At 46.3% G+C, this 24,729-nt stretch overlaps 1 protein-coding gene across 32 annotated transcripts in view; it reads right to left on the reverse strand.

Annotated features, from left to right (window-relative positions):
• TACC1 (transforming acidic coiled-coil containing protein 1) overlaps positions 1 to 24,729 on the reverse strand; it is a 120,313-nt gene that overhangs the window by 52,685 nt on the left and 42,899 nt on the right. For 12 of the 32 annotated variants that reach the window (XM_070598839.1, XM_070598833.1, XM_070598831.1 and 9 more), the window contains exon 2: positions 9,413 to 9,528. The exons of 7 other annotated variants lie outside the window; for them this stretch is intronic. Coding sequence is in view for 14 of the 25 variants with exons in the window: in XM_070598827.1 (XP_070454928.1) it covers positions 9,413 to 9,528 (116 nt within the window). In the remaining 11 variants the exon portion in view is untranslated. Of the gene's footprint in view, positions 1 to 9,412; positions 9,529 to 9,944; positions 10,198 to 10,509; positions 10,697 to 24,729 lie in introns of those variants that run through there. 13 more of the 32 variants (XM_070598821.1, XM_070598824.1, XM_070598829.1 and 10 more) reach the window with 4 other exon arrangements.

Consider the following 24,729-nt stretch of genomic DNA (forward strand, 5'->3'; position numbering starts at 1 on the left):
GGAAGCCAAGGAGGCCAAGAGGTCCGAGAAATACAAGGCAGCTAGCTCCCTCCAGACTCTGAGCTCTGCGGGGCCTTACGCCCTGGTCCCCTGAAACCCCAAAGCAGAAACCGAGTGCCCAAAGAGTTGATGCTCCATCAGGGCGCACTGCCGAGTGAATGCCTGATCCATAAAGGACTCCTTCTCACCTGATTAGCTTTTTTATACAGAAAAAAGTACAGATAAAGCCGCTCAGCTCTACACAACAGCTGCAAAGGAATGACACTTGTTCATCATTCAACCCTCTCCCTTTGAAGACCCCTCCTCTGTACATGACGCCTGCGCCTTGCCCTCCCACCCCCTACCCTCCCATGTTTGAGCAAGGGCTTCAGGAGGAAAACAAGTGCGACTCTGGCACATGGGCCACCCCTTTCTGCTAAAGAGGTCTGACCTGAGGGGACTGTTAATAAGGTGCATTCAGGCAAGTGTCCAAAATTCGCTGTTTTTTTTTTTTCAGTTTCATGCGTCCGAGTTCCCAGTCCCTCTGATTCCCCCAAAGTTGAAACATACTTTATGTTTGTACTTTCTCAGCCACTCGGTCAACAGCCTTAAAATGGAGAAGTGGACATGATATTCCGTCCGGGGGGGACAACGAGACAAGAGGGACTTTTCCAGGAATGCTAGGGAGAACCTACGGGCGTGGCTGCAGAGCTCACACTGCGCTGACAACCACTGGGGCCCGAGGTCTTCCAGAAGCCTGGGAGCAAGCAGGGGGTCCCAGTGGGTGAGTCGAGGCAGGAGAAGGCAGAACATCCTCTTAGGTATGCCGTAATTTTAAAATGTCATTACTTAAAGCAGAAAAATAACACCAACACCCCCCCCCCCCAAACTGAACCCAGACAAGGAACTAACTGTGCAAATCTCCTCCTCCACACCCTCCAAAAAACACCAAAACAAAAACATCATGAGGGGGGCAGGTGGAATTTTAACTGCTTTTGTGAGACAGGGCACCAGGTGCCACATCGTTCTCCTGAGATCCGCTTCCAACTCCTGAGAGAAGCTCACTCTAAAGTATGAGCCTCTTGATAAGCTGAAAAAGGTTGTACCAAGGATGAAGAAAGTACTTAAAATTCCCAAACCCATGCCTTATACTATTTTATTTATAAAGAGACCCAAACCGTGTCCTCCAAGGCCAAGATTACAATCAGGTGAGAGGCAGGGCCCACTCACCAGGAAGCCCTCTCCAGAGAAGACGAGCTAACAACGAATTTGTCTTCTCCTCTAACTCATGAGATGCCCCTGAGCTTTGGAAGCATCTGGATTTGTTTGAGGTTACATTTCAAATAGAGTCGAAACCCCTACCACAGACAGAAGTCTGAGAAGGCCTCCCCAAGATTGCAGCAGCAGGAGCAAGGAGAGAAAGAGCACGTGCTAACAGATGGGGCTCCTCTGCAGAAATGTGAAATTGTGCAACTTCACTCTGTTGCTGCCAAACAACCATAATGTGCATCTCTTCAGAAATAATTACTGGAGAATTCAAAATACCAACTGCCTCTCTCACAAAGTAGCAACCACCCACACAGAGCTGGGAAGCTGATGCAGGATAAAGAAAAGTAGGGAGGAATGTTCGGCAAGAGAGGAGACTCCAGAGAGAGCAACAGCAGCCGGCACACCAGTGCACGAGACGCCTCCACAATGGGACACAGACCCTGGCTGAAGCCCATGTTATTTCTCCTGCCTCTTCTGCTCCTGCACCCTAAGAAAGGGGGCAAAAGGAAGGGGTGGGGGAGGCAGTGAAGAGGCCCCAGAGGGAGAGAGTAATGAAAACATTTTGCAGTCTTTGGAATTACACCCTTTGGTATAAGTTTAAGGGCCTGGTGGGAGCCAGCCTCCAAGATGGCCTCCATTGAGTCCCACCTCCAGGTGTTCTTGCCCTTGGACCAACATGTGTAACCAAAAGGATACTGCGGAAATAACGGAGTATGATTTCTAAGGCTAAGTCATAAAAGACTTTGCAGCTGCCATCTTGCTCTTGGATCACTCGCTCAGTGAGCAGTCAGCTGCCATGCTGGAAGGACACTCAAGCAACCCCATGGAGAGGTTCATCCATGAGGTGAAGAACTGAGGCCTCCCACCAACAGCCAGCACTAACTTGCCAGGCATGAGTGAGCGACGTGGGGAGAGGATCCTCTGGCCCCAGTTAAGCTTTAGATGACTGCAGTCCCAGCCAACATAGTGACTGCATTCTCACAAGTAACTCTAAGCCAGACTGCCCAGCTCAGCTGCTCCCAAATTCCAGACCTATAAAAACTATGGGAGATAAGAAATGTTTATTGTTTTAAGCTGCTAATAAGTTTGGAGAAATTTGTTATGCAGCAATAAATAACTATACAGTTCTCTTAGAAACTCCTCTTCCTACCCCAAAATAGCTGCAGAGTCCCGGGAGGCTGCACACACCTCCATGCACCTGCCTCTCCTCACCCATCCAAGACTCACAGGTGGCAAAGGAAAGCAAAAGCTATTACTGAATGTGTCCCATCCCCTCTTTATTTCTCACGGACGAGCTGAAGCTAAGCATTAGAGAAGCAAAATGTTTTCAATCTAACAGCACCGCTTACCCAGGGAAGCTGGGTTTGTTTTTTTTCTTTTGCTTCTGGAATTGTGCTGCAAACTTCTGACGTTTGAGATTCTTAAAATACATTTTATACTTCATACATTATATGTGCCAGGTTAACACACGTGGAGGATGAATTTTTTGCTGAATTTTTTTTTAATTACTATCACTTAGGATCCTTAAGAGGATGCTTTCCCCCACCACACACTCTGCCCAGCTAACATTTTAAGAACCTTTATTTCCTCTGATAAGTCTTCTCTTCAATCTGTGAAGAGAATCACACATTCACTGGGGAGGGAAGCTGTAGACTACGTTCCAAGGAGCTCTGGATGTGTGATCTTAAAAAACTGAATTTCAGGGCTGGCCCCGTGGCCAAGTGGTTAAGTTTGCACACTCTGCTTCGGTGGCCCAGGGTTTCACTGGTTTGGACCCTGGGCACGGACATGGCACCACTCATCAAGCCACGCTGAGGTGGCGTCCCACTATGCCACAACTAGAAGGACCCACAACTGAAAATACACAACTATGTACCGGGGGGCTTTGGGGAGAAAAAGGAAAAATAAAATCTTCAAAAAAAAAATTTTTTTTAAGCTGAATTTAACACTCTGCCCTACTACTAGTAGTAAAGGCTCTGGCCTGGATTTCCCAATCTTTGGAACAGAACTAACACGTGTCCTATCTCATAGCATCATTGTTATAAAAATCAAATAAGATGCTGGAAAAAAAAATCTACTTGCTTCTAATACATCCAATAAACAAGGCTGAAACAGAAAGCTGGTGGGCTGCTAGGTGGGAGTCTTGCAGTGGAAAAGCTAGAGAACAGTAATTTGTTGTTATATTTCCAGCAATGACATAGGAAAGATGGTACCTGGACTGGATAGGAGAACACTTGTATCTGCCCAACAGAACCGTCAAATTACATTTTTCACTTGTGAATTAATCAAACACTCCATTCGGTTACTATTCCCTTGTGAGTTTAGCCATCATCAATCTAACCCCTGGGGATCCAATCACGTTTGTATGAACTCATAAAATTAGGTTCATGTACAGGCAAAGGTGAGGGTGAGATCTTGAACTTACAAACAGCAATCCCTTTCCAGGCCTAACATTGACAGTTATCGGACAATTTAGTAACCTTCAGTTATCAAATCCCCACTAAGACGGCTGTTTTGGGTGGACAAACCATAATTTTCCTGTTACTAATCTGAGTGTAGGAGATTGTGACAAAATGGTTCATACCACCAGGACTTCCTTTGAACAGTATTACTGGTCACTTGAAAAAGACACTATGACTACTCTTTAATTTCAATGTTTAACCATTGTTTAGGTGGAGAATTAAATGGTAGAAACACAATTTTAGAAGGGTTTACACACACACTCACGCACACACACACGTAGAGAATGCTTCCACCACCAGAAACTATCAAGGTAAGCTATATTGCTTTATTTGATGCTCAGGTAAGCCCCAAATGGAAGAATGAAAGTTTGAAATGAGTTTGACCATTATAATATTTCTTAGGAAGGGCTTGAATTTACTATGCATCTTACAAGAAAAATACTGCTTTGACAGTCACCAAAAATCTTTACTTTCGCCAGGCAGACCTTGCCCCTGCCTCTGCCCTTGAGTTCTTTATTAAAACACGGTGGTTCCGTACTCTCTGAGGTCTCTGCTGGAAAAACTATGCTTGTTTCCCTAAGAAGGCATTCTCTTTGGGAGGAGCACCATAAGAAGAAGAGGTACTCCCACATGGACATCACACTAACTCCCCAGAAGAACCAGACTCATAGACTGACTGGAACACCTAACAAAAAATGTTTGTACAGGGGCCAGCCCGGTGTATAGTGGTTAAGTTTACCTGCTCTGCTTTGGCGGCCTGGGGTTCATGGGTTCAGATCCTGGGTGCAGACCTATACACTGCTCATCAAGCCATGCTGTGGTGGCATCCCACACACGAAATAGAGGAAGAGTGGCTCAGATGTGAGCTCAGAGACAATCTTCCTCAAGCAAAAAGAGGAAGACTGGCAACAGATGTTAGCTCAGGGACAATTTTCCTCACGAAAAAAAAAAGTTTGCACTATATTTGCTGATACATGTAACCCAAATCCTGAAAACTGAAAATCGAAGGCATAGAGCTGAACAAGATCTTCATTCTAGGTCTTATATATGTACAGTCTAAAGCATTCCAATAAATATACCTTATTAACCACACAACATATACCAACAGTTTACTATATAAACAGTCAAATTACAAATTCTCAAACACCCAAAGTTACACTGAAAATACTTAATGGGCAAAAGTTAAGTCTATATGTTTGTACTTGTAGCAAATGATTCCAAAATTCTCTTCATTCTTCCCTAATTTCCTTTTTTCGTAACTCCTCAGATCTTTTAGTCAACTGAAAATCAGGTACATTGACAGACCAACCACATCATTTCTGTTTTGCAAGGGAGACAAACAGCCACCCAAACCAGTTTCTCCCTAAAGACTTCCCAGACCATATAGCCTACACCAACGGGACCCAGTACCCATTTGTTAATTAATCAGGTATAGCCTTGCTGCCCTTTTTAAATTACTTAAACTTTGTACTTTTTACTGAAATTGTCCTAAGTGTGGATCTAGGTTGGTAAACTTTTCTGTAAAGAGCCAACGAGTAAATATTCTAGGGTTTTGCTGGCCATCTGGTCTCTGTTCTGAGCACTCAACCATGCTACTGTACTGTGCAAGCGGCCACAGACAACACCTACATGAACGAGTGTGGCTGCATTCCAACACAACTCTAAGGACCCTAAAAATGTGAATTTCATATAATTTTCACGTCACAAAATATTTTTTTTCCAACTACTTAAAAATGTAAAAACAATTCTTAGCTGCAGGGCAGAACAATGATAGGCAAGAGCAGGCAGCAGGTCTGATGAGGTCTCCGGGCCACAGTTTGCTGATTCCTGATCCAGACTACCAAAACTGCGTCAACAAACAACCCTGCACTCCCCACAGGCCTCCAGCAGTAAATACCTGCGGACTGATCCTGTTTATCTCTTTCCTTCTATTGGGAGGACTACAGAACGTCTTTGAAATTTCCAGGCATCTAATTAACACATCAAACAGGATAGGTTTAACTTGTTGTTCCAAGGGCGTAGGAGAGCTTCAGCATGAGTTAAGATTCTTTCTCAAAGAAAGGTAACAATGGGTAAATACAGGGGAGTGGGGAGGCTCCAGTAGCAAAGGATATCCGCTGCAGCTTTTACAGGCTAAAACACTGAATTTCAGATTGTACCTCTTTCAAGTCCTCTCCTAGGTGACGTCTCCTCACTGGCACACCTCCCCGCAAAAAGCACAGCAACAGCAGCAGCTTAAACACCCTTTGTGGGGGAAGGCAGACAGACAGCAAACACAGAACCACCAGCCCAGACACACTGGAGCCACCACTCTGGTATCTTCAAGAAACCTCTTGGGCTATAGTTTTATTTTACCATTAGACTGAACTGGCTTCTATCTGTGGCTTAAAAAACCCCCCACAACCTCATCCACTGTTTTAATTCGAGAATGACATACAACTCTGTCTTAAGAAGAGTTATTACAGAGTTCAGATACTGTAAGTCCCTAAAAAACTTCCCCTCCAAAAATTGACTTCAGAATAGATGGCGAAGCTTCCCTGAGTTGAAAGACGTTACAGTGGGGGCCATGGGTATGGTATACAGGATACAGGCCACACACTGGAGTGCCACCATACACTGGGAAGCCAGGATCTTCTACATGCGTTAACTCCGACCCATGGCTAGCTAACAACTCATAAGTCATCTCTCCAGAAGATACAGTCTCATATAATCTACACCTGCTGTCCCACCATGTTCTGGAACCACTGAAACAGGACAGACTAACTTTATCAGGAGCCAAACAATCAACAATCTGGGGAGAAAGAGAACCATCCAGACCCAGGAATTAGACTTCAACATGAAATGACTCCCCAGGGATTTTTGCCCACTGATATCTGCCCTGCTCAGCCCTCCTCTTTGGTTGTACTCTCACATTTCCTGTGGACACGGCCAGCAACAGGACTCAGGACTAGCTCTAGAGGATGGGTGGAAGGCGCCCTAGAAGGCAGGACACTACCAGGCTGAGGAGCAACCACCCTATTATTTAAAGACCCTAAACTGAGAGACTTCACAAAAGGTAGCGGCTGTTTCCTAGACTGTACACCCCCCTCCCACCCCTCCACCATAGACGTGGTCTGAATCATGAACTGCGTCCCAGAGCTTTCCTGGTCCATGACTCTCTAAAAGAAAAATTTTTAGAGAGAGTGAAAAACAGAGTGTGAGCTGGAAGTTACCAAAATTTGTAATAATGAGTCAGCGGCACAGGAAGGACCAAACAAATGGGTCTCTATGGCTCTGGGGGTCTGGCCATACAGGCCTCTATTCAATTAGCAAAGAATCTGTCAGGATGAATCAGACTACCAGCTACCAGAATGGTGAGGAAGGGGCTGGCCCTAGCTGAGGGCAATTCAAAGAGGCTTTCAAACAGCTACTCAACTTGTCTTGTGAGCTTTATTCAAATTTGATAGGAAGGCCACAAAATAGTCCTTTGAAACTTGCAAATCTCCCTTCTGGTGTGCCAATCTAGAGAGAAGAAAAGGGAAGGCCTGAAGAGCAAGCGACATCTTCCGTCACTGAGAGTGCTACAGAGCAGCGTCCACATGCAGGTTCCCCAAGACATAAACTTGCCTGTTCCCACGCAGTCTCTGCCTAAAACAAAGGGGAAAAGCAGCCAGGGGCAAGGTGAGGGCAGTGCTGAATTCTCAGCAGGGGAAGCACAGAATGCAGCCCACACTGTGAAGTAAAACCAAATCACAAAAAGCTGCTCTCATTTCACCAACAGTTCCAGCTCCATCAGGAGTCTATCCCAGAGAGCCTGACTTCCCTGGGAGACCTGTGAAGAAGTTACTAAACAATAAAATACGGCAACTGTTGGGAGGAAAAAGTCGCAATCAGTTCAAAAACTAGGTAAGTGGATAACTGAAAGCTGGCTCTATGTGCCACTGTTGGGCGACAGTGACAGACACTGGAATAGAGAAAGCATGCAAAAAGGACAGACACCTAGAATCCCTTCTCCAGAGAACAGCCAGCTAGCAGTTTTAAAAAAGAAGTCAAAGCACGAACCCTCTGCTCAAAGCACTCTGTTGTGGGGTGAGCTGTGTTCCCTCAAACATAACGCTGAAGTCCTAACTCCCCATACCTGCGAATGTGACCTTATTTGGAAATAGCATCTCTGCAGATGTAATGGAGTTGAGATGAGGTCATACTGGAGTAGGGTGGTCCCCAAATTCAATGACTGGTATCCTCATAAGAATGCCACGTGAAGACACAGAGACACACAGGGAGAAGGTGGCCATGAATGAAGGAGGCAGAGACTGCAGCTACGTTGCCACAAGCCTAGGAACACCAAGAATTGCTGGCAACCACCAGAAGCTAAAATAGATGAGGAAGATTCTTCCCCAGAACCTTTAGAGGAGTATGGTGCTTCCACACCTTGATTTCCCACTTCTAGCCTCCAGAACTGTGAGAGAATACATTTCTGTTGTTTTAACACACTCAATTTGTGGTACTTTCTCAAGGCACTCCTAGGAAACTAACACGTCCTCCACGGCTTATCTCACTCAGAAAGAAAATCAAAACAGCATTACAAAATGTTCTGGACCGCCCTTTACCTGGCTGGCTTTGGCTCCCACAGCGCCCTGCCAGTCACTCCACTCCAGCCACACTGGCCTCTTCACTGGTCCTCAAACATGTGCCACCCTCCCCCAGAAGGCCTCACCCTGTCCCAGGCTGGTCCTGTCACAGTGCTTCGCTAACGCCATTCCCTCTGCTAGAAGGGTTCTCTCCCTAGGAATCTGCAAGGCTGTCCCCTCAACCTTCCTTCAGGGCTCTGCTCAAGTCCCCTTATTAGTAAGGCTCTCCCCTACTTCACCTTCAGCATCTCCTGTCCCCAGCCCATATACCCCTGCCCTCCTTCCCCTGCTTTACTTTTCTCCACGATACTTAAGACAAAAGCTGACATATGTATTTTGCTTAACCTTTCAAAGGTCCATCTCCTTCCATGACGTTAACTTTGAGAGCAGGACTCTTTCACTGCTGAATTACAGCACATTCTATTCAGTGAACGGATAAACGAACTCTATCAGGACGGGAGAAATTTTACTCAAAACTGCCCATATGACAAAAAAGGTTTCTACTAATTAAGCAGAACAGCAGAAGCTTCAGCAGATGAAGGGGAGGCTCAAGGTTGGGCTGAGGGGCCAGGAGAGAATCTCAGCGCCAGGTTTTCTTAGGTAGACTTGAGGGCTCACCACCATCGCTGTGTAAAAGAGGGAGACGTAAACAATTCTGAAAAAGCCTCTCAAGATTCCTCATCTAAAAGAGTCAACTCTTATCTATAATTGCTGTCTCCAGCCACACCCCGTGGAAAGTGAGTTAGCCTGAGAAATTTGTGAAGCCAGAACTCTACGTCCCTCCACCACTGCATCACTACACACATTTTTGTCTTGTAGGGGCTGAGGGGATGGGCCCAGGAGGAATGTCTGATAACCACAATCTCATACTGCAAATGCACAAACTGCTTAGGAAAGAAAGCCTCTGACCACCACACTCCTAAAACGCAAACAAAAAAACACGTCAAATAAGCCAGCTTCAAAGCAGCGTTTTCTCAGCAGAGAGACAATCCAAACCTTTTTATGTGGCCCAAAGTTAACACTTTTCCTTCCCTCATTTACATTTCCAAAATTTTAAAACAAAAGAGCCAGAAAATGAAAGTCTGTCTTTACCTTGGGTTTTGGCCTCGGGTCCTGCCAATCCCAGAGATGACTCACAGGATTCCTTGAGAGGTGATCTGATAGGCGTTTCTGCTTCGGGAGTCTCAAAATTACCTTCAGAATCCGAGCTGCCAAGGGGGAAAAATGAGGAATTACCACTTTCAACGGTATTTCCGACACCCTTAGGAATGTAAACATCCACAAAGGCTAGTCCAGGATTTCTGCCTAACTTTACAACCCACTGGTCCTCAGCACGGACTCGCCTGTGGGAGCTGCTGCGGGTTTTCTAGCAGGGCCCTCCTCGGGCTTCTGTCTGGCATCCTGTCGCCCTGATATCTCCTCCATCCTCCGGAGCTTTTCTCCAGCACCATTTATTTTTGAGGTCATCTTTCCCTCTGACACCCAAAAAAAGCGCTTTCCAACAGACTCCTTTTCTCACAAGAGCCCTTTCCCAGAGGCTTAAAAATTAAGATTGCCGCCCACCCCCGCTTAAAACACTAAGGCAATTCTCTCCATGTCGCCTTTTTCCTCGGCAGGCCTCTACCTGTTTGGAATTCATTCGGCCCGAGGCTGAAAATGCTGTCACCTGCCTTCCGCAATCACATGGGTGACAGCTCAGCAGAGACCACCATTTCTCACCAGCTGCCAGGGGCCTGTCATCACGCGACCTTCTCTACCATGGCTGCATTTTCGGGACACAGTGGAGCCCCAGGAGGGCCTGGGAGCGACTCCTTCCCCACAGTGGGGGCCCCAAGTTCCACCGGGTGTGATCAACGACAGTGTCTATATGTGCGTGTGTCTATGTGTAGGGGCGGGGGGTGGGGGATTGAAGCTTAGAGAAAGTGACCGAGGCAGACCGGGATGCGGAGAGACTGCAGATTCTGCGTTAGGTTCAGAAAGCTCATACTGAAACGCGGGAAAGAAAATACACGGGAGGACAGAACATCCTGAACTTCCGAACGCACAGCGAGGACCTGGTTACGGGCAGGGACGTAGCATTGCCGTGAAGATGGTTACGCGGGTGGGCGACCACACACACGCACACAGAATGAGCCGCAGATGGATGGATGGCAGCACGTTTGCATCTCGGCAGGGATGCGTGTACTTGCCTGAAACTCAAGGATTTGGTCTCGGCTTGCGAGTCCTCCTCCTCGGGGTCGCCCTCGGGCCCTCCGGCCTCGTCCTCTCCGGCGCCCCCGCCGCGCACCGCGGACCACGTCCATTTCGCCCACTGCACGGGGGACAGGATCTGCCACGGGCTGAACGCCATGAGCGCGGCTCCTCCGGCTCCAGCTCCTAGGAGGAGGGGAAGGGGGAAGAGCCTTTTTTCCCTTTCAAAATGGAGGGAACCGGTGACAGGCGCCTGTGAGCGTTTCCAGCGGAGGCGCGGATGTGGTTAAACGAGCGCCGTCGGGGGCCCGGGTGGAGCGCTTCCTCTTCGCCGGCAGGCAGCGCCGCTTCCTCCTCGTCCTCCTGCCCAAACCGCGCGGCCGCGGCGCCCCCGCGCCGGGCCCCTTCCCGCCGGGAAGACGCCTCTCCTGGGGCCTCCGCAGGGCCCGGCTCGGGGTCTCGGGGTCTCGGGGTCTCCAGCTCCCGGCTCCCGCCTCCGGCCGGCCGGGCGCGCATCAGCTGCGGCGGGAGCCGCGCCCCAGGAGCCGCCCCCTCGGACCGTACTACTCGCGCGCCCGGGCGGGGGCGGCGGCGGCGCCGGGCCTTTGAAGTCGGCGGCGCGCCGGCCGGATCCCCCCCCGCGGCGCCACGCTGGTCGCGCCTGGACTGCGGGCAGGGGCTTCCCGGCGCGGCTCTGGCCGCGGGCCGAGGACCCAGGCGCCCCCAACAGCTCGGTCAGCCGCCGCAGCAGCGGAGACCCACGTTCTGGGTCCGTGTCCGCTGGACTTTCCTCCTCCATTTTTTATTTTTATTTTTTCATCCTGCTACTGTGACTTAATGGCCTTGGTGATAGCGGGTCGCACAGAAGTTAAGCCCCTTAGAAGAAAACTTTGAGGCCGCTGTTGATTGGTGCTTTTCTCCTCCCTGACATTGACAGCGTGGAAGATTTCAGCCCGTTCACCTTCAACCCTGTCCTCCCAGGATTTGGAAAGCCCTCAGCAACGCTACAGGAGTACCAAGGACTGGAATTTTAGAGGCGTTGTCCCTCCCCAGTCCGCACTCGTGGACGCTCCGTGGCCAGGTCTTGGGTGAGGGGTGCTAAATTGCCCCGTGAAATTATAGCCTGATCGGTTTTCCATTCTCCGTTTTGAGGATTTTTTTCATAACTCCCAAGTCTTTGATTTCTGACTTCGTTAGCTGCTTCAGAATGCCAACAGGCCTGGTGAAGGCAGCCTTCCAAATAAAAACCCTCTTTATGTTTGAAGGCAGAGGGGAATAGCAGAGCTCTCCTCGGAGTTTCTTCATTTTCCATTTAGGGACTGCTTCTCAGAATGCCCAGTGCACAGCAGGCTTCACGATCTCCTTGCTGGAGAAGGCGTTTCTCGTACTACTGTAATTTCCCAGAGTGGCGGTGGATCTAGCAACAAACTCAAACTCGTGCTGAAAGTCCAGGAGACAGACCGACCCCCTGAAAGGGGTTGGCTCATATATTGTTCATGAATCCTGAGTGTCTTACACATTCCATAACAAAAACAAAAGCAAAAATAATGCCAGATAAGGCGTGGCAGGTAGTTTTACCATGACAGAAGCGCAGGGGTTTGCCTGGAGTGTCGAGAAAAGGGTGGGGGTGACAGGAGGCTTTAGAATGCATCCAGCTCCCCCCCGAGAGATAAACAAAACTGTCACTACTGTTCTGGAGACTAGAAACGTGTAAAGTAAGCAGGAGTCTTTTTTTTAGGTCCACATGAAATGTGCCACAAGACTCTCCAACAGTCAGTATTTTTAGGTTTATGGCTCACTGCATAAACCTTCAGAATATAAGGTCCCCCAGGTTCCTGGATTTGACATAAGTGTTACCTGTAATAATATTACCCTATGTATATCAGTATTTGGCATATACTAGGTTCTGTTTATTCAACCCCGACTACTTCTCAAACCTTTTCATTCCTCTGCTGTTGTGACTGACATAGTTGTTGCACTCCTCATTTTTCATAGATCTACTGTAAATGTCCCCCAACTGGTTCTACCTTTCAGGGTTTTCTCATGTAGGGTCACCCCTGCCTGGCTGATCTGTGACTTGTGCTCTAGTCTTGCTGTTCCTGCTCTCCTCTACTCCCCACCCTTTGAATTCTTAGCCATAATCAGTAGAGAATTAGTTCTGAACCTTAATGTCCAAGAATCATCGGGGATGCTTCTTTAAAAACACAATCCAAATTGCCAGCAGGATCTGGAAAGCCGTATTTTTACCAAGTGTCCTGGGGAATTTTTTTCACAGGATAAATCTGGGAAACAATGAGTAGGTTGAACCAACTAACCGAAGCTTCTGGAACAATCTCCCTTTCGCCTGCAGAGTTTTACACATTTCCTCCCCCCTCGCCCCACCTCAAGCTCCCAGACCTTGACTACCCAAACTTCCTTCATCACCCAGCTCTTGTCTTCTCTGGGAAGGCAGGCTGATTTCTCCCTCCTTTCTACCATCTCTATACCCCAAAGATTCACTGAGAATTTTTACTGTGGCCCTTAGATACTTCTGATAGGGGACCCTATTAATAGCTACACCAGGACAACAGACATAAACCAGGCCGCCCCATGATGTAAGGTCACCCGACACTCACCACACTGTACGTAACGATTTGTTTACATATTCAGCCCACTTCTGGACCATATGCTTCTCAACAGCAGGGACCACATTCGTATTTATGATTTATTTTTGTTTCCCCAGAGATTAGGACAGGGCCACACATTCAGTAGGTGTTTCATAAATGTGCAGAAAAGGAATATTCTAGTTTACAAATAGACCTTATGAGTTTGGCTAGGATGACAAATTCCTACAGCCTGACTCCTGGGGAAGTCACGTTTTTGAACCAGCACAGAATGGAACCTGGGACAAGCGATGGCCCCAGTAAGATAAAGCCCAACCTATACAGCAATTTCCTGAAACTAGAGAATCAAATGCTCAGTTTCTGAAAAATCACTCCTCTGCAAGCTCCTGGCCTTAATGTGAACAGCAACAAAGTAAGTAACTACTCACCAGCTTGAATTGATTTTATTGTCTAGAAGTACAAGTAATGGGGATAACTGATACATCAATTTTCCCATAATTCTGGGAAAGAAAGGGCAATGTCTGACAACAGATATCCTAACCAAGGTAAACCATCATTTTGCTGCTACACCTTACCTTCGCAGAGCAGAATGTCTGCTAATATATAACCGAGTAACCAAATTAAACGTATTTGTTTTGGAAATGATCTTAAGCACAGAAAGGGCCCCATCTATTCTCTTCCTTCCTCTGCTTCTTGCCCTTCACAGAAGCTTTGGATCAATACACCATGAAAATCTAAAATGTAACCCCTTATAAACACTCCACAATTGTGGCCAGGCCAGGCACACACCTTGCTGCTAATGGCTGCTCCACAGGGATCTGCAAAATGGGTCTCTTTGGTAAAAAATAAAACGAAATAAAACATATGAGAAACCAAACTCAAACAGGCAAACAACTATCCATTTGGTAGCACAGTTACTGTGGGAATGCCTGCAGGAATGTGGCAGGAGGTGAGGGACACAGGCAGGGTGGGGCCAAATTGAGAAGGATCCTGTACACCTGCTAAGGAGTTGATCTTAACCCAAGTTGAACATGCTTCTGTAGTGGGGGGAGCAAATACAAGTCCCCAGATAATGTAAGGGACTGACACGGCCTGGGTGGTAGCTGGGCTATCTGGAGAACACTGCCATGCTAAGCAGTGGCCCCACCCAGCTCCTGGTGCCCAGTGTTGCCATTTAATAATCTTCCAAGAGAAACACAAGTCTTGGATTTTATAAGACATCTTCCAATCTTCAATGTTCTTACTAATTCAAATTGTTTTAAACCTTGTGGAGGCCAACACGGTGCAGGACAAACAGCCATTTGTGCTCCTGCAGGGCTGGTGGGGGCTGGATGGCCAGAGAGGAGTCATCGGGCTTTGAGCAAGTAACGTTTCCACTTAGAAAGATCATTCTAGCAACAACCTGGGGGCTGGGATGGAAGGAGTGAAGACTGGGAGACCTGTGAAACTGCTATTTTCCCTGCCCTAAACTGCCAGAGAAGGGAGACAGCCTCACCCCAGAGAGTAAAGAAGCAGAAGGGGAATTAGTATCTTTAGCTTGCACTCCACGTCTTCAATAAGCATCAGAGCTGTGAGCAATCCGAGGACAAGGAGAACACTTTTCCAGTACAAGGAGAAGAAGACTACTACTGCTAAGGAAACTGAGTTTCTGACAGTCGGTGGAGTGAGGAGGCATCTGTGTACGTACGAAATGCTGCTGAGGGAGTGGAGGAGGCAGGGAGGAGCGTGGGGCCCAGATGGCACTAGGGAATCGCAGAGATAAAGTGACCGCTGAGAAAACAGAAAGGCAGGCAGGCAGACAAGCCCATCAACTTATCTATTCTTATGTATTTTCTAACATTTTAGGAATTTGATGAGCAAAAGTTACCAAGATTAGATGCCAGATTGGTGATGTAAGCAAAGTGGCTGGGCAGCTCCGAAGCGCTTAGGAAGAGCACGGGCCCATACGAAACAAACAGCTAATGGCAACCAGGTTGAGGTACCTCAATGGAACCTCACCAGAACATCACCCACGGCTGCTCCCTGCTTTCTGAGAGCCACTTTGTTCACTGTTGAGGTTTCCACAACGTGGTGGGGAATGCTCTGCGTGTGGTTACTCCATTTACCGGATCACCAAATGTCCTCTCCTCACTCACCAAGCCAACACACCCTCAATCCTTAACTTGTTTCTTGAATATTTCAATGTAGAGGGTCTCCAGGATGTCAAGATAACAGTACCTTCTATCAATAAAGTTTCATCTGTCCTTATAAGCATTCTCTCAGGTAATGGGGCAGGTTTTCTCATTCTCAATTTGCTGATGAGGTAACTGAGACAGAAAGGGCAGCCAGCTGCCTGAAGTCACACAGCTAATGAGTGCCAGAGCTGAACCTAGGGCCCTGGTCTCCTGACTCGCAGTACCTTCACGCTGTTTCAAACTGGAAGAAAGCAGGATGCCCTTGCTGCCACTCTGTACCTTGCGATTCCATTAGCTAGACACTCCTCTCAATTTGTTGCTGCTGCTGCAGTCCTGGCTTCCTGCCTACCTGGCACGGGCTGTAAAGTCACAACTCAGAATGTCTATCTCCATCAGTGAGGAAGTGCCTCTGCCAAGGCCTGCTTTTCTGACCCACCTCAGTTCAATCAGGCAAGAACATGCTGATGTCTGTACAGAACAGCATTTTCAATAATGGCACTCGACAGTATTCAAATGTCAACATTACAGTCTTAACCTTGCAAGATCAGATGTTATCCTTTACCTCTAGGCCATAATCACCCACAGAATTTCAATCTTCCCTCCATTATCCAAACACACCCAAATCAGGGAATTTGTACTACGCATGTACACTGAAAATTAGATCATAAAGAGAAGCTCCTTTGTAATTTTTTAAAAGAGAAAAGCTAGGGCCAGCCCGGTGGCGCAGTGGTTAAGTGTCCTGCTTCGGCAGCCTGGGGTTCACCGGTTCGGATCCCAGGTGTGGACATGGCACCGCTTGGCAAGCCATGCTGTGGTAGGCATCCCACATATAAAGTAGAGGAAGATGGACACGGATGTTAGCTCAGGGCCAGTCTTCCTCAGCAAAAAGAGGAGGATTGGCAGCAGATGTTAGCTCAGGGCTAATCTTCCTCAAAAATAATAAATATAAATTTTTAAAAAATTTTTTTTAAAAAAGAGAAAAGCTAGATTTATGTCCACAGTTAAGACTCTTTCAGAGCTCCAGGAAGATTAAAAGGGATCCAGATTGCATCCATTAAAGACTTGGCCAACCTCCCCACCTAGGGCCTGCTCACAGACCCTTGTCCCGGCTTTGCTCTGGTGAGCAACTCTTGTCAGATCCAGCCTCTGATATATTTTGTTCTCTATCACAAAAGTAAAGTTTGACTTCCCCAGAAAGTATGCCATTCGACCCAGGTCACAATCAGCTGTACAGCAGAACTGCCACAAAGCAGAGTTATACACTGTCAGCTTTCAGACAAGCGGGAAAAAAAAGCAAATATGTTTTATGGTGTTTACATTAACCTTGTGTCACTTAAGAGCCAGTTCTATGAGGTTCTCTCTCATCCCCGTCAGATATCATGACTATGTTTATTGACTTTATTATAAGAAAGTTCACTTTAGTTCTCTACCCTGGGATGTAAGAGTATGAGAGAGACAGCTGTTGAGCACAAAAGACATAAACAGAATTAGGCCAGTCTGTTCATTCTAAGTGAGGAAATTAACCCCAGCACTATCCCTAATTCTTCCCACCACCTACCACAAATCCCAACTCGAAAACAAGCAAACCAAAATTAAACACAAAAGATCCACATAGAGAAGTGAGCTATCTTTAAATTTAGAAATATCTTCTATTCCAGTGGATATATTTGGTTTTTCCTGCAAAACAACATTATTGCAATTACAGAGCCTGTTAAACAGGTATATCATCTTGCAAAATTACTGACTTAGCAGATTTTGTTTTCTTCTGAAGACAAAACTTTTGAACTTATGTTCCTTTTTAGCAGCGCAGCCATAAAGAAAAGTGGGCCCTCCGAATCAGAGAGCTTTCTATGTAAAGCCTCAGACAAGAAAAGCATCTGAAACTTTCTAAGGTGTTTGTGAATGTACATTTCCAATGGTGAACATCACTCCAAATTTGAGAGATCTACTTTACTTCATTTCCCTGGGCTGGGGGAGGGTGGAATCTAAGGCTTGAGTTAAAGAGGCTGAAGGGATTTAGGAAATTGAAATAGAAAAATATTCCTTCTCTCGCAGACATTTTACTCCCTCTACCCTACCTCCGAAATAAAATAAATCTCCCAAATACTGCATCTGGAAGACTAGAACATTGAGGACATGGCCCAGATTTCCCGAGATTATCGCGATAACGAGTATCCTACTCACTATCCTCGTGAATACATGTCCCCATTTTCAATTTATGAATCAGTGTCACTAAGAAGCTAGAAGTAACAGATTGGAGGGACACCTGGAAAGGGCAGCCGAGATGCACTGGTAGGAGGATGTGGGAGAAGTGTGCACCCAGAAGAGAGAATAAAACCACAAAAAGTTTTCCAAAATATCTGAGACACCTACTCCTCTATGTCCCCACTCTGGGGACATGGGAGGATTTCATTATAGTAACTCTGTTGTGACCAATAATCTTCCTGTGTTTCTAAGAGAGAAAAAGATGGGAAACTAAGATGGAAATTCCATGACATGCTTTGCAGCCTCCTGTTACTTCCAGCTTTTATTTATTTTTTTTTGCTGAGGAAGATTTGCCCTGAGCTAACAGCTGTGCCAATCTTTCTCTACTTTTTAGTATGTGGGCCACCACCACAATGGCTGTTAACCCAGCAGTAGGTCCATGCCCAGGAACCGAACCCAGGCCACCAAAGCAGAGCGCGCTGAACTTAACCACTAGGCAACTGAGGCTGGCCCAGCTTTTATCTTTTTAGAGAAAAAGTTTAACTGCTGTATTTGGGTTTGAATACTGTGTGTGAGAATTGAAGGAAAATATGTCCTTTTACTTCTTTGTTATAGTACGAAGCAAGGAGAGGGGAAACATGTCCTTTTTGGGTGTGTTAAAATTTTTTCAAACTCCAAATATTAACACATCACTCATTTTCTTCACTAATAAATGTAAGCTAAATGACTGGCTGAATAAACGGATAGACATAATGTTCCAAGTTGGCAAAGGTAAATATTGTAAAGATGGCGATACTACCCAATTAATTTCTAGGTCTAATGTGATTTCAATGAAAATTCTTAGGGGGTTTTTCTTAGGATTTGTCACTATTTTTCAAACGTTTATCTGGAAAAATAAACTGGTGAGCATATTTTAGATTCTTTAAAAAAAGACTCAAGAGGGGATTAGGTCTATAAGATATTGACACATTTATGTAAAAATAGGCATATCGTTGTTCTGTGAAACAGAACAGAAAGCCCAGAAGAAGACCCTACAAGACAGAGGAATTTATGATGTGATAAAGAGGATGTTACAATGCAGTGGGGAAGAGAAGATTATTTAATGAATGGTTGGAGAGTAATTGGTCGGCAACGGGGAAAAAAGATCAAGTTAAACGCTTACCTCAGAGCACAGACCAAGATAAACTCCAGATGGATTAGATGGCTAAATAATAAAAATCAAACCATGGAGAGAAAACAACCTAGAAGCAACAGAATCTGTCAAAGCTCTGTCGGAAGGATGACTGTCCAAACTTCGAAGTAATTAATGAAATCACACACAAAATAGAGATCGCAGATTTGGCTGCATACGAAGCATAAAGCTTCTACATGTCTGCCTTCAAATGAAAAAGGAAATCGACAGGCTGCGGAAAATAGTAGCAGCCAAAAGCTAGTATTGTTTTTATCTCAGGAACTCATGAAAACCGGTAAGATCGTCCAAACCCCGACAGAGAAGGGAGCAATGATAACTGCTTGCTGTGCATCAGACACTGTGCTAAGCGCTTCGTGTGAATTATCTCATGTAATCCCCACCCCCTTGCCCCACAGTCTCATGAGGAAGGTATTATTACTGCGTTTTTTTTTTTCTTAAACAGGTTAAGTTGGCTACATTTTCAACCTCTAGAAGGGCTCCTGATCTGGGCTTAGCAAGGAAGGGTTTCAGAAGACCGGGATCTCCTTGAAACTATATGCAAACTTACGCATGTGTACGTATCTGTGCCCGTCTCTCCCCGTCCTCTTCCCCATTTACAGTCAAGCTCCACTCCAGGAACGATGCTTTACACTAATTGATAAAGATTAATTTTCAAATCTGAAAGTGGAACCCACAGAAGATTCTCTTCCTCCAACAGTTACAAGGAAGTTCTAACCAAAGAGGCCCTCACATGCGGCCCAGACCTGCCACAGATTACTACAAGCAGCAGCAAGCTTGGAGGACGTACAGTGGTGGAAAGGGGAAGAAGGCCCAGTGGGCAGCCTGTGGGTCTAACGTCAGAGACCCACAGTCTGGTGACCAGAGAGTGACCCTGATTACAAGGAGGCATTTGCCTGGAGGGCCAAGGTGCCATCCAAAGGGAGTTTCTCCAGGGACTCCTCCTGATACACATGAGAGTCCTGAAAGACACACAAAATTGGGGCAGGACATAAAAGGGGCACTTTATTAAGCGGAAGATGCGAAAGAACCAATTTCAGCGTCTCTCTTTGGGGTGCTCTCTCTTTTGGTGTATTTCTCTTTAGGGTGGTTTCTTCCAAGAAACTATGTTGATGAGGCAGTTAGAACTACTAGGAGCCTCTTCCCCTCTGGGAAAAAGTGGGAACTGAGGGGGGACTCAGTGGGGCGTGGGGGATTGGAAGAGGCTGCCATGGTCTGACTTTGCAGAGCAGGAAGCTTAAGAGTTTGGGGAGCTCTCTTTAATAAAATACAAAAAGACCTTGTGAACACAATGCTGGGCCCCTTGGAGACCTGGGAGGGGGCCTCCGCCAATGAGAGGTCCTGAAGTTTAAGCTTCACTAGCTTCATGGTAAATTCAACCATGCCCAGAGGGCAAAAGAGTGGCTCAGGATTGGGGCAGCTGGCTTCAGTGTGGAAAGTGAACACACTGATATACTGAGGGAGGGTCACACTGACCTCCTCTATCTTCCTAGAGGAAATGAAATATTTTAACCATTGGAAACTTGATAAAACTGTCAAAAGATATCTCCTACACAAATTGGAAAACATAACTTATGGCTCCATTCCTTCTGTACTGGTGTGAATACAAACACACACACACACACACACACAATTTTAATTAAGATAAAAAAGAAAAACAGTAATGCTGCTTCGGCAGTGTGTGCCGAGTGTACCCTGACCCTTTGAATTTCTACAAGACCATCACGGCACGTTCTAACTTCCCCCCACATCCATTATTTCCGTATTTCTTCTGATGAAAGAACCCCCTCGGTTCTGCTGGGCACAGAGCCACCCAGCTAGAGGCCACACTTCCCTGTTTGCTCTGCAGCTCAGTGTCACCTTGTGACTCAGTTCTGACCTGTGGGATGTGAGCTGAGTGGCAGATGCAACTTTGGGGCAATGTCTCTAAAAAGAAAACTGCTTGCCCTGCACCCTCTTTCCCCTGTCCAGTGGGCTGGGGGTTAGCCAGCTTCTATTGTGTGGACAAGGACCGCACTTGGGAGATGGTGGAACAACGAGGCAGAGCCAGGCCAGGCTGACCCTATGGAGCAGAGCATCCTGCTGCCCTATATGAATTGCCATCTGAGGACTGTTAAGTGAGAGAGAAATAAAAGTCCATCTTTGCGCCACTGTACTGCTGGGTCTCTTGGTTATGGCGCTCTTACCTCCTCCCCTTAACAATACAACCTCTTTTCGGGCATTTCAGCATCTAAACTCCCTTAGATGGCTATATGGGAAGACCTTGCCTTAAATTTCATTGCACATCACTGGAAGCAGGATTATACTTAGGTTCCTTCAAAAATTCATCTTATATCTCAGTGGCATCATTTTTCCTCAGGCCAGAAAATTCCCCAACCAGGAGACTCTCCTGAAAGCAGGACTGAGCCCACCCTCCCCCTCCTGTAACGACTTGAGTTGTAATACTGCACTTCTGGCAATTAGGCAGTTGCATCTTTAAAGATGATGGGTGTGGACAAGAAAGCTGCAGTGGGCAGGGAGTCAACACCTGGGTGCCTACAAAGGCCAAGTCTTCCAGGCAGAATAGATTTGGATATTATACAAAGGATATTATCTTCTTTGGGGAGATTTCCTGGAAAAATAACATAATTTAATCAGTCTAGAAATACTATATAATAGATATGAGTATTTTCCCAATTCAAAGGCTAAAATAATAACTGACCCACCTTCTATAAACGAATTAATCATTGTTGTTCTTTGGCTGTAACACTAATTGGTGTTAGTGACGATCTCTAGCACTCACCCACAAAATATTTTTTTAGAAACATTTTCTTATGGACTGATAACTGGTCAAGTTATTGTGTTGTATTATCTGACAGAATTACCAGAAGCAACGTTATCCTTACTGCTCTTCTTGGTACCTCATCACGTAGGATATATAATCATATGTATTTTCTATTTCCTTTGGCCAAGGCATAGAGAGCTACCGAGTGGAAGGTATTGTTTTAAATTGTTTTCTGAACAAATGATAAGTCACTGACTCCAAACCTAAGCATCCGTCCCAGATCTCACAGAACCATAGGAATTTTTAGCTGGAAAGGACCTTTGCCAAAGATCAGTGGGCTCAATATCCTTGTTTTCAGACAAGCAGATGAGTCCCCAAAACGGGAAGGACTGCACAGGGAGCACTCAGCCACCAAAGTCTGCAGGATGAGGACAAGGACCTCTGGTGGAAGTGTGAATTCTAGGCTTTCTCCCCAAACCTAAAGGGTATGCACCCTTAGTGTGTGTAAAAGAGATACAACTTACCCCCGAAATTCACCTCATTTTAAAAGGCAACGAGATAGCCAGGACTGATGGCCCACTGGTTAAAGTTTGGCACGCTCCGCTTCTGTGGCCTAGGTTCGGTTCCCAGGAGAAGAACCACACCACTCGTCTGTCAGTAGCCATGCTGTGGCAGTGGCTCACATAGAAGAATCAGAAGGACCTACAACTAGGATATAGGACTATGTCCTGGGGCTTTGGGGAGGGGGAAAAAAAAGCAACGTGAACTATTTTGTAAAGCGAAGAATTCTTTCATATACAAATAACACTGTGCTTTGTTTGTAAAAGTATTTAAAATACCTTTATTGTTGAAGGCAAAATAATACATCTCTTCATTCTTTCATTTAATCATTCCACAAATTTTATGACAAAACAGACCCAGTTCTTGCCCTCATGGAGCTTGAGTTTAGTAAGCAAAGAAAGAAATATGTAACTTACAAACTGTCGTGCATGATAAGTAAGCAAAGTGCAGGGGGCTATGAGAAATGCCAGGGGGTGGCATGGGGGGACTAGTGGACATAAATCAGGGAGGCCGCTCTGAGGAGGTGACACACAGAGGCCTGAGGGATGCACCTGGGAAGCGTGGGGGTAACAGCATCCAGCACAGGGAATGGGAGCCTCTGCTTTGGGGCCAGTGTGGCCACAGCGAAGTGAGTGAGCACTGAGGCTGGTGGAGTGGGAAAGAACTTTTTACATGTGAAATCCAACTATTCCTATTTTTCTACTTATTATCTGTCTTTCCCCACTAGAAGTATGCTTCGTGAACACAAAGCACCTTGTCTGTCTTGTTCTGTCTGCTCAGTAATATTTAGTGACTGAATGAATAGACGAAACCTTCCAAATCCACCTCTTACATACACATAAGCCCGTCCTTAGGAGCACGGATAGACAGACGGACAGATACCTTTAAAGAAATGGCATTTAAATATATACATTGTCCCCTACTCCTGTTTTCATCATAGCTCTGCTCCTTAGGGGAGGAAGTGGAACCAGGACGTGCAGCCAAGGCCCTTCTGGAGCCCTGCAGAGCCCAGGCTTCCGCTCTCTTCTCTGAGCTGCATAACAAGCCTTTGTGTGTCTACGTAATTTACATAATTTGCTCCCATGGAGGGATATTTAGGGGCTTCATTGTTCCTCATTGTAAACAAAATGGTGATGAACAACCCTGTGCATACATCTTTTTACACATATATGGTTATTTCTTAAGAGTTAAAACTAGAAGCGGGATTGTAGTGTCAAAACACACACATTTTATATTAGGAGACATAGAGCCAAATGGCCTCAGAGTGGTTGGACTGGTTTACATTGTTAAACGACGTGTATCCGACAGTCTTTCCCTCAACTTTAACCAACATGGAGTTCAGTCAATCTCCTAAAACTTTGGCAAATAGGTGAAAATGAAATGCCATTGTTGGTTTTACGCGAACACATCTGATTGTTAATGCAGCCTGAACATCCTGTAACGTATTGTCGGAAATGCTAACTGACTTCCTTCCTTCCCGCCCTGCCTTCCTTCCTTTCTTTCTTTTTTGGAAATGAAGTGTTTAAGTCCTTTGCCTTAAATCAGGAATACCATCTGTGTGGTCCCTGGACCAGCAGCATCAGCAGCATCTGGGTATTAGAAAGGCAAATCCTAGAGCCCCACCCCAACCCTACTGGATCAGACACGCTGGGGTGGGCCCAGCCACCTGCGTGCCCTCCAGGTGAAGCCGATACAGGATGCTCGCTAAACTCCCTTCAATCAGTGTGTTTTCAGTCACACCATGGACCCTCACTCTCTATACAGGAAATGTGTCTCTAAGCTCCACACTACAGACAAAAAGCTTTTTGATCAACAGCAAGTTCAATATTTCCTCCTTAAAATTGTATTTATGGGCTGAATATCAGTTACTATTTCCTTTCATCCATAACATTCTGAATTACCTCAGCAAAACTCATGCGTCCACAGCATCACCAGCAGCTAACTTGCAACAGCTGAATTACAGCTGCAAGAGGGACTCCTGATTCTTGTCTGCCTAACCTCATTCCCCCTTCTTCCAGGAATAATCTCTATTTTCTTTGAGGCGCCCTCCCCCCAGCAGGGTTGTGGTTTGGATAGCTCCTGATGCAGGGGTGGGAAGGTGACTCAGGCCTGACTAGACAGCACACCCCACCACAACCCCCCATCCCCCACCCCCACACTTGGTTCAGCAAAGAGCACATGACCCAAGGCCATCCAACTTATGCCTCCTGACAACCTCTCCAAACTTTTTCACCACTACCCTCCTATTTCCTGTATCAAATCTGGACCCCTTCAGCAGGATTCTGAGGAAAATTCAGCATCCTCAGGGAGGGAGTCACTCGAAAAGCTGCCTGCTGGAGCCACCCATTGGAGAAATGACCTCTACATAGTAACAGCAGTCACCAGGGCACAGGCTGAGTGTGTTTGGGCGATATCAGTGGACAGTACAAGCAGAAATGTGACTCTGCGCTGGGATTAGCCAACATGATGGGCATTCTCATTAGTCACTGGCCTCTTGGTTCAATAATCCCTTTATTTAAGACACTCGGTAAGCCTCAAGTAATGACGGCTGGCAGACACATTTCCCAGGCCGGTGGGTGCCAGAAATGGATACACCGAGATTGTGTGGCAGCATTCTTCAGCTTCATTCCAAGGCTCCTGGCACATCTGTTTGGTAAAAAGTGGCCTCAGATATTCCCAGAATCCTCCCTCCCTCGCCAACACCATCAAGGGTCAAATTTAAA

Source organism: Equus przewalskii, chromosome 28, assembly GCF_037783145.1.
Source record: "Equus przewalskii isolate Varuska chromosome 28, EquPr2, whole genome shotgun sequence".
Taxonomy (NCBI): Eukaryota; Metazoa; Chordata; class Mammalia; order Perissodactyla; family Equidae; genus Equus; species Equus przewalskii.